The following is a 14,464-nucleotide window of genomic DNA, read 5'->3' as shown; positions in this document are numbered from 1 at the left end:
TGAGTTACATCCCCTGGCCTTTTGTAGTTTTTGAGATGGAATCTCACTAAGTTCCCAAACTGGGCTTGAATCCATGATCCTTCTGCTTCAACCTCCCTGAGTGCTAGGTTTATAAGCATGTACCAGCATCCCTGGATCAAAGTTATTTCTTAATTTTATCTGCAGAAGTACTGACTGTCATCTAAAGGCATCTGACATGGGTCTGTCTACAGACTGAGTTTGGCTGAATTTGCAAAACAGGGGCCAGTTTTTCAGGAACATTTGCTGACTAGAAAGTGAGCAGTAGGTCAGTGTGTCATTGGAAATCATGACATGACTTCCCCACACAGGAACTGCCCATGGGTTGGGCAGAAAGACCTCCATCTCGCAAGGTCTGATCACTGCAAGACAAGCAGATGAAGCCTCCATCTTTTACTCTAAGATTACACTACCCAAAGCTAAGGTGACACCATCCTACACCAGGCTATGAAAATTGGTTCCCTACATACAAAGCCCTTATACTTTGCCTTATACTTTGGTCAATGGGGTTTATGTGCATAAAAGAAGAACTGGCACCATCCATAGTTTGTGTGGGGTTTTTTTGTTTTTTTTGTTGTTGTTGTTTTTTGGGGTTTTTTTTTTGTCTTTTTCCTTTTTCTTGGTACCAGGGATCGAATTCACAACTGCTTGCTTGTAAGGCAGGCGCTTATGCCACTGAGCTAAATCCCCAGCTCCAACCACCCATAGTTATAAAGAGGAAAGACTGGATCTCTTGGAAAGGCAAGGAGGAAGGGAGGAAGGGACCCACGATGCCCACAAGTGGCTGCTCCATTAATCCAGTCAAGTCTACTGAACTAACAAAACCCATGGTTTGGGGGCAGAGGGGAACTTCCCCAACAGTGACAGAAGGGGCTGATTCTGGGTCCATAGGTAAGCAAGAAGAACATAACCCACACTCCCAGGGAATCAGGAGATGACCTGGCCAGGGTCCAGGATTTCCCCTGGCCATGAGCCTCCAGGCTCCCCTGTGTTAAAACAGAGTATGTCTTTCTTCCCCCAAAATAATCGAACATAGTCTGATTTTACTATTTAACATTTAAACACTACACACCCTCATTTTACATTCACTGATAGGTCTTACATAACATCCAAGTTCTTTCAGGAAAAGACCATAAACTGGAACTGAAATCAGTGCAGTGATAATTCTGGTATGTCTCCCCTGACACTTCCCACTTCACTGAGACTGGTCCCCAGACAGTCCAGCATGGCAATGTGATCTGAGTTTGACCTACTCCCAACCATCAACATCCCTGACCTTGCCACAAGGCTTAGCTATTTATAAGGATGGGGGGAAATTAGCTATCTATAAAGAGGGAGAAAAATGCTCCACTTCATATACTTTAAAAGATTACTATAGCCAGGTGTGGTGGTACACACCTATATCCCAGCACTCTGGGAGGCTGAGGCAAAAGGATCTCAAGTTTGAGCCAGTCTGGGCAATTCAGTATCTTAGTGAGAGTCTAATTAATTAATTAATTAATTTAAAAAACAGATAGTGTAGTTCAGGGAAAAGATCCTGGTTTAATCCCCAGTACCCCCTAAAAAACAAGTTATTCTGGCTGTCTTTCAGAAACTCAATTAGAGAGGAAAATGGGGGAATAAGACAATCATCAGAAGCAATATGACAATATGTGACAGCTGCCTGAGAGAAAGGGACACAGTATCAGAGAAGCAACCAAGACCATGAGGTGGTTCAGATATGAGGTGAAGATGAGACATGGCTGCTAGTCTCTGTCCTGGATGAATGGATAATGGACACTACTCAGGTTGGGGAGCCCCAAGAGATGGCTGGGGGAAAGAGGGAGCTTGGATGAATGAGTGAACTAAAGCTCAGTCCTGAGACCGAATCTATACAGTCCCTTTCCATTTCCCATATCCTGTTTTATATTCTTGTTACGGTTTACATCTAGATGTCCCCCCAAAGCCTCATGCACTTTTAGATGGGGCTCTTTTGGAGGTAGCCAAATCTAAAGTTTGTGACTGATTCATGGTTTGATGCTAGGATTACGGGTCCTGGGATTAAAAGTGGGTGATTTTTTAGGTCAGTGCATTGATTGGATTTGTGCCACCCTAATCCCATAGTCTAGGTAAGATAAAAGGGGCAGAAAGAGGCTTGGCTCCCCCCTTTTCTCTTGATGTTTCTGGTATCTTCTACCATCATGAACAGTTGCCCCTCTATCATGAGCCACTGTGCCTTGGAGGCAGCCAACCACGGACTGAAACCTCTGCAAACTTTGAACTAAATAAACCTTTCTCTATTTAACTTTGGATGTTGGGTATTTTTTCAGAAACAAGAAAATTAACTAAGACAATTCTTAACTCTCTTCTTTCTTACAGAGGGGCCCTACACTGTCAAGTTCCATGCTCTGTAACACTGGGGAGAGGAGGATTAACATTTTTAGGCAAATTAAACTGAGATGCCTGTGACACATCCAAGAAGCCACAGGCAAATTCAATGTTAGATGTCTAAATGTGGAGGTCTCAAGAGAGCTTGACATCAGTATGAGGGAGTTAGTGGTTTATCAGCAATACTTAAGGCCAAGGAAATAAAGAAACCCAGCTTGTCCAATGTCTGTCATGGCCTCTGGATCACCCAGGAATGTGACAGAGTTGCAGGTCTCTGCCTAGACCTACTAGATTAGCATAATGATGCCTAAAAATCAGCTTTACCAGGTTTCCCCAGTAATTCTCTGCAAAAAAAAAAAGTTCGAAAAATCAGCCAAACACAGTAACGCACACCTATAATCCCAGTGCTCTGGAAGGCCGAGGCAGGAAGACAGCAAGGGAGTGGGGAAAGGTTGGAGAATGTAACTCATGCAAAGGCCCTAGGTTGAATCTGTAGTATCTTACACACGAGCGTCAGCATGTACACAAACACACACACGCACACATTTGAAAATCACAGATCTGGGGAAGGATATGGAGAAAAGGAAGAGGACCCAAGACAGTCTATGAAGAGCTAAAACTGGAGGTAGCCAGGAAAGAGCTAAAACTGGGAGGCAGGGCAAAGAAGGCAAGGAGCAAAAATAGCCAGACAAGCAGAGATCTGAGAAGCTCAGAATCACAATGGCAAAAATTTGAAAAGGCTGATGAACATTGAATGGAAAGTTCTGTGCGGTCAAGAGTCAGGCCTGCCATGTGAGGCGTATGCTGGTAGAGAAATCTCGGAAGGGGACCTCACAGACCTTGGGAGATCAGGGAAAGAACTCCAGAAGCTGACTTTCCAGTTGCAAGCAGTTTCCTTTGAGTGGCCTCAGTGTCCTTACAATTATCATCCCACTAACACGGCGGGGGGCAGGGGGATCTCATAACTAGCAATACCTAAAACACACAGCAATACATTAATAAGAAACATTCAGCCTTGGGTTCATGGTTCCAAGTAGCTCTTCTGAGTGTGCACACTCAGAACTGAATTGAGGAGCAGGGGGCAGAAGAAATGGTGAATGAACTAGAGAAAGAAGCCATGCTGATGAAAAAAATGGTAAAAGCACACAACACACAAGCAGCTCGAGCTGTACTTAACAGACGGCCAGGCTGAATCATACTGCACACGAGACACGTGCTACAAGGATGTAAAGGCGAAGGCCAGCTGCACACACGTTCTGTCTCCTTCATTGGTTCAATCATATAATTTCTCTGTACCATAAAAAATGGATGTAATATTTCCTGTTTCATAGGATAAAATGAGATAGGGCAAATCAAAGTGCCCAGAGCAGTGTGTCATACATGATGAGCATTGAATAGTTGTCCTTATCTCTTTCCTAAAACATGTCATCATGCCAAGCAAACATAAAATGTTCCTGGAAACAAGTCAGAAAGCTATGTCATACTCCTTAGACACAGGACTGGTCCTAGGAAAAATCTGTTTTTGTCATTTTGTGTCTCCTTTTATTCCCCTCACCCTCTTTCTATTCCTCCAGCCTTAGGAATCCAGGGCTTCCTAAGGGAGGGCAACCTGACAGCTATGAGAAATCTGTCAGAAACTTCCTACCTGCAGAAGGTAGAATAAGGCAGAAGATCTCCTTTTCTTATCGTCCTACGGGATCCAGCCTGCATTAGAGAGGAAAACATCAAGGATTCAGGTCATTACAAGTTCCACTGTTAACCAGTCAGATTACCTGAATGTAAGACAATACATACCTTTTTTAGCTGAAAAACAAGATCCAGACTATCAACCCAGAAGGCCTCGTTTAGCCATTCAAAGGGTTCAAAATTAGTTTTGCACCATACCCAGAAAACAAAATTAAGCTGGGTGCTTAATGCTGACTTTTTTTTTTTTTTAAGTACTTGAAGATCACATAATCTAGGATGTGGTGGTAAACTTTTTAGAGCTTTCAATGATAACAAACAGCTGGTAGGGGTGTACGTGCCACAGGTTCACCACCACTGATCTAAGATGTTTCTTCTGAATTAAGCAATTTTCTTGCTACATACAACTTCTGCCCTGGAGAGTGGAGACTTGAACAACTTTTAGAATGAGTAACAGAAAACATAACTGGAAACCCAGAGGACAGATCCTTCCCTAGGGTGGAGAATATCTCCCCCCTCCCACACTGGGGTGTAAAGGGAAAGAACATGAGACTCAAAGACAGGAGACCTAAATGAGTCTCCTATCTGCCTCTAATTAGCTGTATAGTACAGATTCATCTATTCTCCCTCTCCACTGGATCTGTTTGTCTCATTTGTAAATTGAGATTACAAAACACAAAGACTCATTACTACCCTTTCTTTCCATCATGGGTGACCCTTTTAGAATCTGAAGGAAGTTATGGATTCTTTCCCCAAGAATTATGTGCTTTCACACATGAATAGGAAATGACACATTTTCAGGGGGCAGTGGCCACAGCCCATAAATCCTGTCTGTGTATCAATGAGTTAAGATCACAGAGGCCTACCATAGACATTTAAAAACAACAGAAAATGCAATAGAAAGATATATAGACAAACAAAGCCTTAATTAGAGTTGAAACATTTATAGAACTAAAAGCATCTCTCCAGCAGAAACAGGGAGGGGGACTGGTTACCTAGGGAAAATAAATGGAAGTACCAATAGAGTTGCCCTTGACCAAAGTCTAGCTAAGCTCTTTATACATTCACAGGGGAGTGGCTGAAAGCACTTCTAGAGTCAGAATTAACCAGTTGCCTGACCTTGGGTTTGTTACCAGTTTCTTCATCTGTTTAAAAAAGGTGGGTGGGGAAGGGGACAGAAAAAACAATACCTATCACTGTTGGGAGCTCGACCGAGTGATATGAGGCCTGTGGTGAGGAGTGAAGCCTGAGCTAGATTGCCCCTCCCGTCGACCGAGTGATATGAGGCCTGTGGTGAGGAGTGAAGCCTGAGCTAGATTACCCCTCCCATCGAGTATGCCAAGATGGCGCCCATTTCCTGCTCCCTAGCTAGTAAACAACACGCCCTGTAAGCTAGTCTGCCCAGCAACAGCTGACGCTGGCCAATCAGCTCGTCTTGCCTACTTTGATGTGATTGGTCGATGTGTCCATATATATGCTGACACCACCCCTGGGGCGAGAACACACACCAAGAAGAGGGACTGCTGAGAGAAACACACAAGGAGCCGTAGGGAACGGACCAGAGGAGGCTTCCCTCAGGCGGGATCCGAGATCCCGGAACAGGGCGTACGGAGAGAGAAAATAAATCAGAGGCTATCCGCCGACTACTCGTGTCGTGTGTTTTTTCCTGCCGGCCGGGATCGACACCGACATTTGGTGGCCCGTACGGGGAACTGATCACCCCCGAGGCGAGGCGGACGACGCTCCAGTATTGCTCTGCAGGACAGGTGAGTAGGGGATAAACCTGGGCTCTGGGTGGCGCGCACCTACAGGGCTTTTTAGACTCCCCTCAAGCTCACGTGTATGTGGCAGGTTAGCCTCACACGGTGAGAACGGACTCCTCAGTGACAGGCATGGGCAACTTACCCACTAAGAGTTCCAAGTCACTGGTAAGAGCGGTGAAAGACCTGCTCAAGATTTCAGGTATATCAATGAGCTCCAAGACACTTACGGAGTTTCTCCAACAAGTAGATGAGGCGGCACCCTGGTTCCTGCCGACGGGGCACTTGTCCCTACCTTGCTGGGAGAAATTAGGTAAGGATTTAGAAAGAGCAGAAGAGGAGCGCCGACTCCCACTTTCGGTTCGGCCGCTCTGGGAGATGATTCATTCATGCCTCAAAGGGGAGAGGAATGGGGCTAAGGATAGCGCAGATGGGCTCTCTCAGGCCCGCCGAGCTTTTGAAGGGGCCCGTTCGGAGTCCTCCCGAGAGGGGTCCGTCGCAGGGAGCGTGCGGAGGCGCTCGCGAGAGCGAGGCAAGAGAGAGGTACCCCCTGCCTCGGATTCCTCGGGCTCAGATACCTCGGAAGGCGAGGACAATGAGGCAAGTGACCCCCCTAATCCCTTTGCAGCTTTACGTAGAGACCTAGTCAAGATGCAGACAGACCTAGAGAAGGGAAGGAAACTCCTGAGCACTCCCCAACGGAAAGCCGTAGAGCCTTCCGCGCCACCCTGGGAGGTCCCAAACACCGGTTCCTGTGGTGAGATGGCGGCCTGGGGCCATCCTCCGTCACCCCCCCCATGGAGGGAGTGGCCTGGACCGTTGTCACATGTAGGGCCACCATCTTGTCTGCCTGGCGACCCGCCATCTTGTGCCCCAAAGACTGGTCGGCCATGTTACAAAAAGATACAATTTTGTGATAGGGAGGGACAGACATCTCATGGGGAGGCACCACCCTGTGAAAAAATGCCAAGGTCCCAGGGAAGGTATTTTCGTAGATGGACATTTAGAATGGAACAGATTCCTCAAGGGGCGAATGAGTATGAACAATGTGGGCTTTATCCGGTGCTCCTAGCGCAAGGCCAAGGACCCAATTACTGGGAACCACTGGAGATCAAACAAATTAAGGAGCTTAAAAATGCGGTTGCCACATTTGGCCCTACTGCTCCTTACACTATAACTATGTTGGAGAATTTGTCTGCCGGTGGCTTTCTGACGCCCAGTGATTGGACCCAACTGGCTAAAGCCTGCCTGGCCCCCGGGGCTTTTCTGGATTGGCGCGCCTGGTATACTGAGTTTGCCGCCGAACAGGCTGAAAAAAATGCGGCTAGGGGCCATAGGGGGCAAAATGAGGATATGCTTATGGGTAAGGGTCAGTACGCTCAAGATCAAACTAGATTCCCTCCAAATGTGTATGAACAGATACATAACATAGGCATCCGCGCCTGGAAGCAGGTAAACAACACAGGGGTGGCCTCACAATGCCTCTCTAAAATTGTTCAGGGCAACACAGAACCTTTTGTGGATTTTGTGGCCAGAATGCAGGAGGCAGCTGACAGACTCTTTTCAGATCCGAGTGCTGCTGCTCCTCTTATTAAACAGTTAATCTTCGAACAGTGCACCAAGGACTGCAGGGCAGCCATAGCACCCCATAAAGGTAAAAACATAGAGGCGTGGATTAAAATTTGTAGAGAAATAGGGGGGCCATTATCCAACTCAGGCGTGGCTGCCCTTTTAGCCGCCGCCTTACAACAGACAGGGCCTCAGAAGACCAATCACCCTGGTAAGCCCAGGGGATGTTTCCAGTGTGGGGATCCCAGCCATATAAGAAAAAACTGCCCCAAGACCGGACAGGGGGAGTTTATATCCAAGAGACAGGAATCAGACAGACGAACGGGAACCTGCGAAAGGTGCGGTAAAGGTTCTCACAAAGCAAAAGATTGCAGATCTATTTTTGATGCCCAGGGGAACCGTATTAGTGACAGGGAGACTACGGAGCCAAAAAACGGCCAGAGGGGGCCCTCCTTACGGACGGGCCCCCACTCCCTAGACAGGACAACACAAGATGGCACCCCCCCACAGGGGCCACCCCCGGGCCAGCAGGCGTGGACCTCTGTGTCGCCTCCAGACTCCTATTAACACCCGATATGGGCGTTCAGGTGGTTGAAACCACCTCCAAAGGACCACTACCCGACAAGCTAGTTGGTTTAGTGATTGGACAGTCCTCCACAGCCCTCCGGGGCCTTACCGTGATCCCTGGAGTTGTAGACCCAGATTATTTAGAAAACATCAAAATCATGGTACAATCTCATATAGGGACCATAGTAATTGATGAAGGGGATAAGATAGCACAACTTTTACTGTTCCCCAGTCTCCATGAGAGACCCCGGTCCGGTCAACGGGTTAGAGGGGGTCAGGGACTTGGCTCCTCTAAGGAAATTTTTGAAGGGCTTCATATGACTCTTGATAAAAGGCCCATGCTATCGCTCAGGATTAACGGAAAAAAGATAACAGGACTCCTAGATACAGGGGCAGACCGTTCCATCGTCTCCAAGAAAGACTGGCCCCCTAGTTGGCCTACCAACACAGCTGACAACACACTCCAAGGATTGGGGATAGTGGCTGCCCCCCAGGTTAGTGCCGTGACCCTGCCTTGGGGTGATGAGGAAGGTCACCGAGGACATTTTCAACCTTTTGTCTTGCAGCTGCCAATATCCTTGTGGGGAAGAGACGTTCTCACCCAGATGGATGTCACTCTTACATCCACCTGCTCTCCCCAAGCCAAAGGGATACTCAAAAATCAGGGATATGTCCCCGGCAAGGGCCTGGGCGCAGCCCTGCAGGGCCGGACATCCCCCGTACCTGTAGAAAAAAGGAAAGGTAGACACGGGTTGGGTTTTTCCTAGGGGTCACTGAGAAACTTCTCCTGCCCGCTCCAATTAAGATCACCTGGAAATCTCAAAATCCAGTTTGGGTGCCTCAGTGGCCCTTACCCAAGGAGAAGCTTTTAGCATTAACTGAGATAGTCAAAACCCAGTTTCAGGCGGGACACGTAAAGCCGTCAACCTCCCCTTGAAATACCCCTGTCTTTGTTATCAGGAAAAAATCAGGCAAGTGGAGGCTGCTCCATGATCTGAGGGCTGTCAACTCACAGATACAGCCCCTGGGGGCGATCCAGAGGGGACTACCAGCCCTCTCAGCCATCCCTCGGTCCTGGCCAGTCTATGCCATAGATCTTAGAGACTGTTTTTTCTCAATCCCCCTGCATCCAGAGGACACCCACAGATTCGCCTTTACCCTACCCACCATTAACCAAGAGAGTCCTGATCAGAGATACGAGTGGGTTACATTACCCCAGGGTATGGCCAACAGTCCCACCATGTGTCAGATGTATCTTGATTTGCTACTGGCCCCCTTGCGTGAAGCCTTCCCCAGAATTAGATGTATTCATTACATGGATGATTTGCTAATCAGTGCAAAAGATGTGACTGAGTTGGAGGATATGCTTGGCCAATTGGTCAGGGCCCTGAGAAAGGCAAATTTACATATTGCCCCTGACAAGATTCAGGGAGGAGACATAGTGACCTACCTGGGCACCAAAGTCTCCCCCACATCGATTTCTCCACAAAAGGTAACCATCAGAACAGATAGCCTAAGGACCTTGAATGACATGCAAAAGCTACTGGGAGATATAAACTGGATCAGACCTTATTTACACATCCCTAACTCGGACTTAAAGCCCCTGTTCGACCTCCTGAAAGGAGACCCGGATATTGCCTCCCCCAGGGAGTTCACCCCGGAAGCCAGAGTTGCTCTGAGAAAGATAGAGGAAGCCCTAAGTACAGCTGCATTGCGGAGAATTGACTCAGAACAGCCTTTTGAGGTCTGCTTGTTGCAGACCGTTTCTCAACCTACGGCAGTGATTTGGCAAAAGGGACCACTTTTGTGGGTGCACCCTAAGGTCTCACCTGCCAAGATTATCGAACATTATCCGGAAACGGTCGCTTCCCTGGCCTTGGAGGCACATGACAGGGCTATCCAACATTTTGGCTCTGCACCCCATGCTATTCGGGTACCTTATACCGCTTCTCAAATAAAAATCCTGACTGCTTGTATAGATACGTGGGCCATCCTGAGATGTGTTTTTCTTGGGGAGATAGACAACCAGTTCCCCAGGGACCCCATACTACAGTTTGTTACTCAACATCCGGTGATATTTCCAAAAATCACCGCGTCCACACCACTTACTCCTGCAACAACGATCTATACGGACGGGTCAAAAACCGGGATAGGGGCTTATGTGGTCTCAGGTATGCCTCCGATCAGCATACAATTTGAACCAGATCAACCACAGGTGGTAGAGTTACAAATTGTACAAACCGTCCTCGAGAAGTTCCCAGGGGCCCTTAATATTGTTTCTGATTCAAAATACGTTGTTAATGCCATGCAGGTCCTTGAGACTGCGGGCCCGATTAAGCCAACCTCCAAAGTGACTAATTTGTTTTTGTCTATCCAGACTCTGCTGATAAATAGACACAACAAAATATACATCACTCACATAAGAGCACATACGCGCCTGCCAGGGCCCATGGTACAGGGCAATGCGGCAGCTGACGTGGCCACTCGCCCGTTGTGGATACTCAATATGTTATCTTCAATAGAACAAGCCCGTCTGTTTCATGACAGATTTCATGTCAACGCCAGGACGTTAGCCAACCAGTACCACATTTCCAGGGCTGACGCGCGGGACATCGTACGGTTATGCGGCTCTTGCGCCACATACACACCCGTCGTATCAACGGGAGTTAACCCCAGGGGATTGATTCCTGGCGACACTTGGCAAATGGATGTCACACATATGATAGAATTCGGATCTCTTAAATATGTTCATGTCTCTACGGACACCTGCTCTCATATTATATTTGCGACTGCTGAAACTGGCGAAAAGGTGTCTCATGTAATCAATCATTGCCTGACAGCTTGGGCCGCATGGGACAAACCAAAAATATTAAAAACTGATAATGGACCAGCTTATACAAGCAGAGCCTTTAATGAGTTCTGTGAAAAAATGGGGGTACAATTAAAACATGGCATCCCATACAATCCCCAAGGTCAAGGAATTATTGAAAGGGCTCATAGGAGCCTTAAAGATATTCTACAAAAACAAAAAGGGGGAATAAGTCAGGGCCTGCCCCCAAAGGCACGGCTCTCCATGGCACTGTTCACATACAATTTTCTGAACCTGAATAACAACAATCACTCCCCGGCCATGGAACATTGTAATCCATCTCCTGGCAATAGGGGATGGGTGAAATGAAAAGATGTCCTGACGGGACAATAGATGGGCCCGGATCCAGTAGTTAGCTGGAACCGAGGTGCGGTTTGTGTTTTCCCGCAGGAACCAGGACGAGAACCATTGTGGGTCCCAGAACGGCTGACGCGTGTGGCGAATCCAACGAAACATAATGCAGGAGACACTCCAAAACTCAACGGCAGCGGACAGCCTAATCAAGATCGGTCCGACCAGGATATTGCTGCTCGACCGAGGAATACCGTATGACTTATGGGACACAGTAATGATTATGCTCTCGATAGTAATTGGCTCTCTTTTAGGGTACGGTGCAGCCAGAGTGGCTAGGCCACGCCGCCTTCCGGCAGCCCCCTTCCTTCTGGTTTTGATGCTCACCACCACTACTGAAATAGGAGCAGACTTGGTGTGGGCAGCAATACATCATCCGCCAGCGCTAGCCGCTATCTCCACCACAGCCCCCTCTCTCCCAAAGTTGTATGCAAAAAACTGCTCCGCCAGATTGCCTTGCATACCAGATATACCGTTAACCATCAGACCCATACGTTTTGACCTTCCCATCACCAATGACGTGGTCATTTTTTCCACTAATAGTAACCCCTCGTGTCACCGGGGATCCTGCGTTAGCTTCCTGCCCCTCCTTGTAAAATGGTACAATACCTCCCTGACGGTGAGGTTGTCTGTCCCATCCCTGCATTCGCCTGGATGTTTTAAAGCTGGCACACTTAGCAGCGGAGTCATCACTTTTAACTCAACCTGCAAACCCCGAGCAGCCATGCACACCCGTCCCGATTTCCCCACATGCCCATACCGTGTGTCCCCAAGCCGAAAAAGACAGATGGTGGACCTGTCACAACTTTCATGGCAGCCCTGTACTGTCGACGGCGTGGGAGTGACTCATCTAAACATGTCTTGGTGGTCCCGGTTCTCTCCTCCATCCGGTAGTAACAACATATTCGCGTTGACCTGGTGGGAGTCCTACCTGAGAGTGAACAACAAGTGGGCAATAAGCTTCCCCTTCCCCCTTAATGAAAATTGGTTGTGCCTCTCCACCGGAGCCTGCATGGACTTAAGACCCATGCTCGCTATTAACGCTTCTGCCTCTAATGGAACCACCAATGTCACCCTTAATTCTGAGGCTGCATGCGTAAAACCGCCCTACTTATGGGTATTCTCTGCTGACATTTCCTTTAAGTGCAGTAACCAACCATGCTTTACAGGGAACTGCTGGAATGGGTCTTTCCCGTATGCTATGTTGGCTCTTCGACCCCCACTGATGTGGGTTCCCTTTAACGAATCTGTTTGGGTTCATCCCGTCTATCAGCAGGACCAACTACCCATGCTCAGACGTAAGAGAGATTTTGGGATCACAGCGGCCCTGACAGCACTGTTCGTGACTCTGACTGCGACGGCTGTGACGGCTGCCGTTGCTCTGACCCAGTCTACGCTGACGGCTCAGGCCTTTACCAATCTTACGGACACCACCTCCCTGGCGCTGAGGGAGCAACAAGAAGTCAACCTCCTCCAGCACAACGCCATAATGGCGTTACAGCAGCAGATCGACCTAATCGCTCAGAAAGTCCAGGGACTCTGGGAGGTGGCTAACAATTTATGTGACGCCAGATGGGCATTCACCCAGTTGTGCGTTACCCCCATCCAGGTCAACCGTTCGGCTTACAGGCAATTTCAGGATTATGTTCTCACCACCTATAATTCTTCCTTTTGGAACGCTAGCGTGCGCCTGGATATGACTATCCGGCAGCTAGATCAGATAGAGGTGCCTATACTTACAGCCTCCTTTTTTGATGATGTCCTAAGCCAGATAGGCTCCTTCTTCAAACCTTCGTCACTTCTTGCGTATGGGATCATTCTTGCTCTTGTGATTGTCACTCTCGTGACTCTTAGGTGCCTGCGGTCGATAAGGGCGACCCAAAAGACACATATGACATTGATGATGTTGCTGGCCCAGAGTCAAGGGGATTCCACACCTAGCGTTTTCTGGGCTCAGGCTAAAAAGGCACGGCTCCTTTAACCAGTACGTGGCTGCCCTCGCCATTATTCTTACGGATGTTCTAGTATTATTACGTACGTCTCCTTCCCCGTCGCGGCTGCGAACTTAGACTAGAAGGACCCCACGCTTAAGGCGTGTTCCCATTGATAATTAGAAAATAGTAATTAGTGATTGTAGTGAACGGGGATTATGGTTGGTAATTAGTGATTACGCGGTTCCTCAAATGTCACTCGGCTGACCCCTCCGTGTCTCCCCCAAGATATAAGCTTTAAGAGTTGAGTGGGCAAGCCAACGACGGGTAAGACGGGAGAAGTTCTCCTGATCAACCTAAGACAGGCTCTACTCCGAGGGTCCTCTAGGGAGTGAGAGTTATGGCATTGAGATGCGAGACCAAGGGTACTGCAGTGCCATCCGCCTCGAGGGTTGAGGGGAAGGCAGGAATGAATGTCTATATGCATCCAGGTTCGGTTCACAAAAGCCTGGCCCTGCGAAAAAATGAACCACTCACCTTGAGCATGGTCCTGGCGCAAGGATATGTACGAGACAAGGTGATGCACAGCAGGGTATAGACCTCTACATTCTCTCATGCCTCGGCCTGCGAAATAGGCCCACTCCCAGACACCTCACATGGACCCACAGACCACACTATCTTAATAAATAAAAAAGGGGGAGATGTTGGGAGCTCGACCGAGTGATATGAGGCCTGTGGTGAGGAGTGAAGCCTGAGCTAGATTGCCCCTCCCGTCGACCGAGTGATATGAGGCCTGTGGTGAGGAGTGAAGCCTGAGCTAGATTACCCCTCCCATCGAGTATGCCAAGATGGCGCCCATTTCCTGCTCCCTAGCTAGTAAACAACACGCCCTGTAAGCTAGTCTGCCCAGCAACAGCTGACGCTGGCCAATCAGCTCGTCTTGCCTACTTTGATGTGATTGGTCGATGTGTCCATATATATGCTGACACCACCCCTGGGGCGAGAACACACACCAAGAAGAGGGACTGCTGAGAGAAACACACAAGGAGCCGTAGGGAACGGACCAGAGGAGGCTTCCCTCAGGCGGGATCCGAGATCCCGGAACAGGGCGTACGGAGAGAGAAAATAAATCAGAGGCTATCCGCCGACTACTCGTGTCGTGTGTTTTTTCCTGCCGGCCGGGATCGACACCGACATATCACAAGGTTGATAAATCCACAGAGCACTTGAATTGAGTTCGGCACACACAAAGCCCTAAGAAATTACTACCTATGACAGAAACCCAAGACATGTTTGCTGGGTGGTGTTAAATTGCTAGCTGAAGAGTTTAGGGAAGTTACAAATAACTC

At 48.4% G+C, this 14,464-nt stretch overlaps 2 protein-coding genes across 3 annotated transcripts in view; one reads left to right on the top strand and one right to left on the bottom strand.

The window, feature by feature from the left end:
• Snx10 (sorting nexin 10) overlaps positions 1-14,464 on the bottom strand; it is a 66,015-nt gene that overhangs the window by 49,298 nt on the left and 2,253 nt on the right. The window contains exon 2 of one of the 2 annotated variants that reach the window (XM_063239663.1): positions 4,031-4,089. The exons of the other annotated variant lie outside the window; for it this stretch is intronic. The gene's annotated coding sequence lies outside the window, so the exon portion shown is untranslated. The remainder of the gene's footprint in view (positions 1-4,030; positions 4,090-14,464) is intronic. 2 annotated transcript variants of the gene reach the window in all.
• On the top strand, positions 5,267-14,266 carry LOC134473877 (uncharacterized). The gene is made up of 2 exons (XM_063239657.1): positions 5,267-5,834; positions 11,224-14,266. Exon 2 carries the CDS (start codon positions 11,291-11,293, stop codon positions 13,163-13,165), a length of 1,875 nt encoding a protein of 624 aa, XP_063095727.1. The 5' UTR covers positions 5,267-5,834; positions 11,224-11,290; the 3' UTR covers positions 13,166-14,266.

Source organism: Cavia porcellus, unplaced genomic scaffold (assembly GCF_034190915.1).
Source record: "Cavia porcellus strain 051 isolate PalLab524CR breed Dunkin Hartley unplaced genomic scaffold, mCavPor4.1 scaffold_2, whole genome shotgun sequence".
Taxonomy (NCBI): domain Eukaryota; kingdom Metazoa; phylum Chordata; class Mammalia; order Rodentia; family Caviidae; genus Cavia; species Cavia porcellus.
The sequence above is the reverse complement of the archived record's forward strand: the minus strand, read 5'-3'. Positions and strand labels throughout refer to the sequence as shown.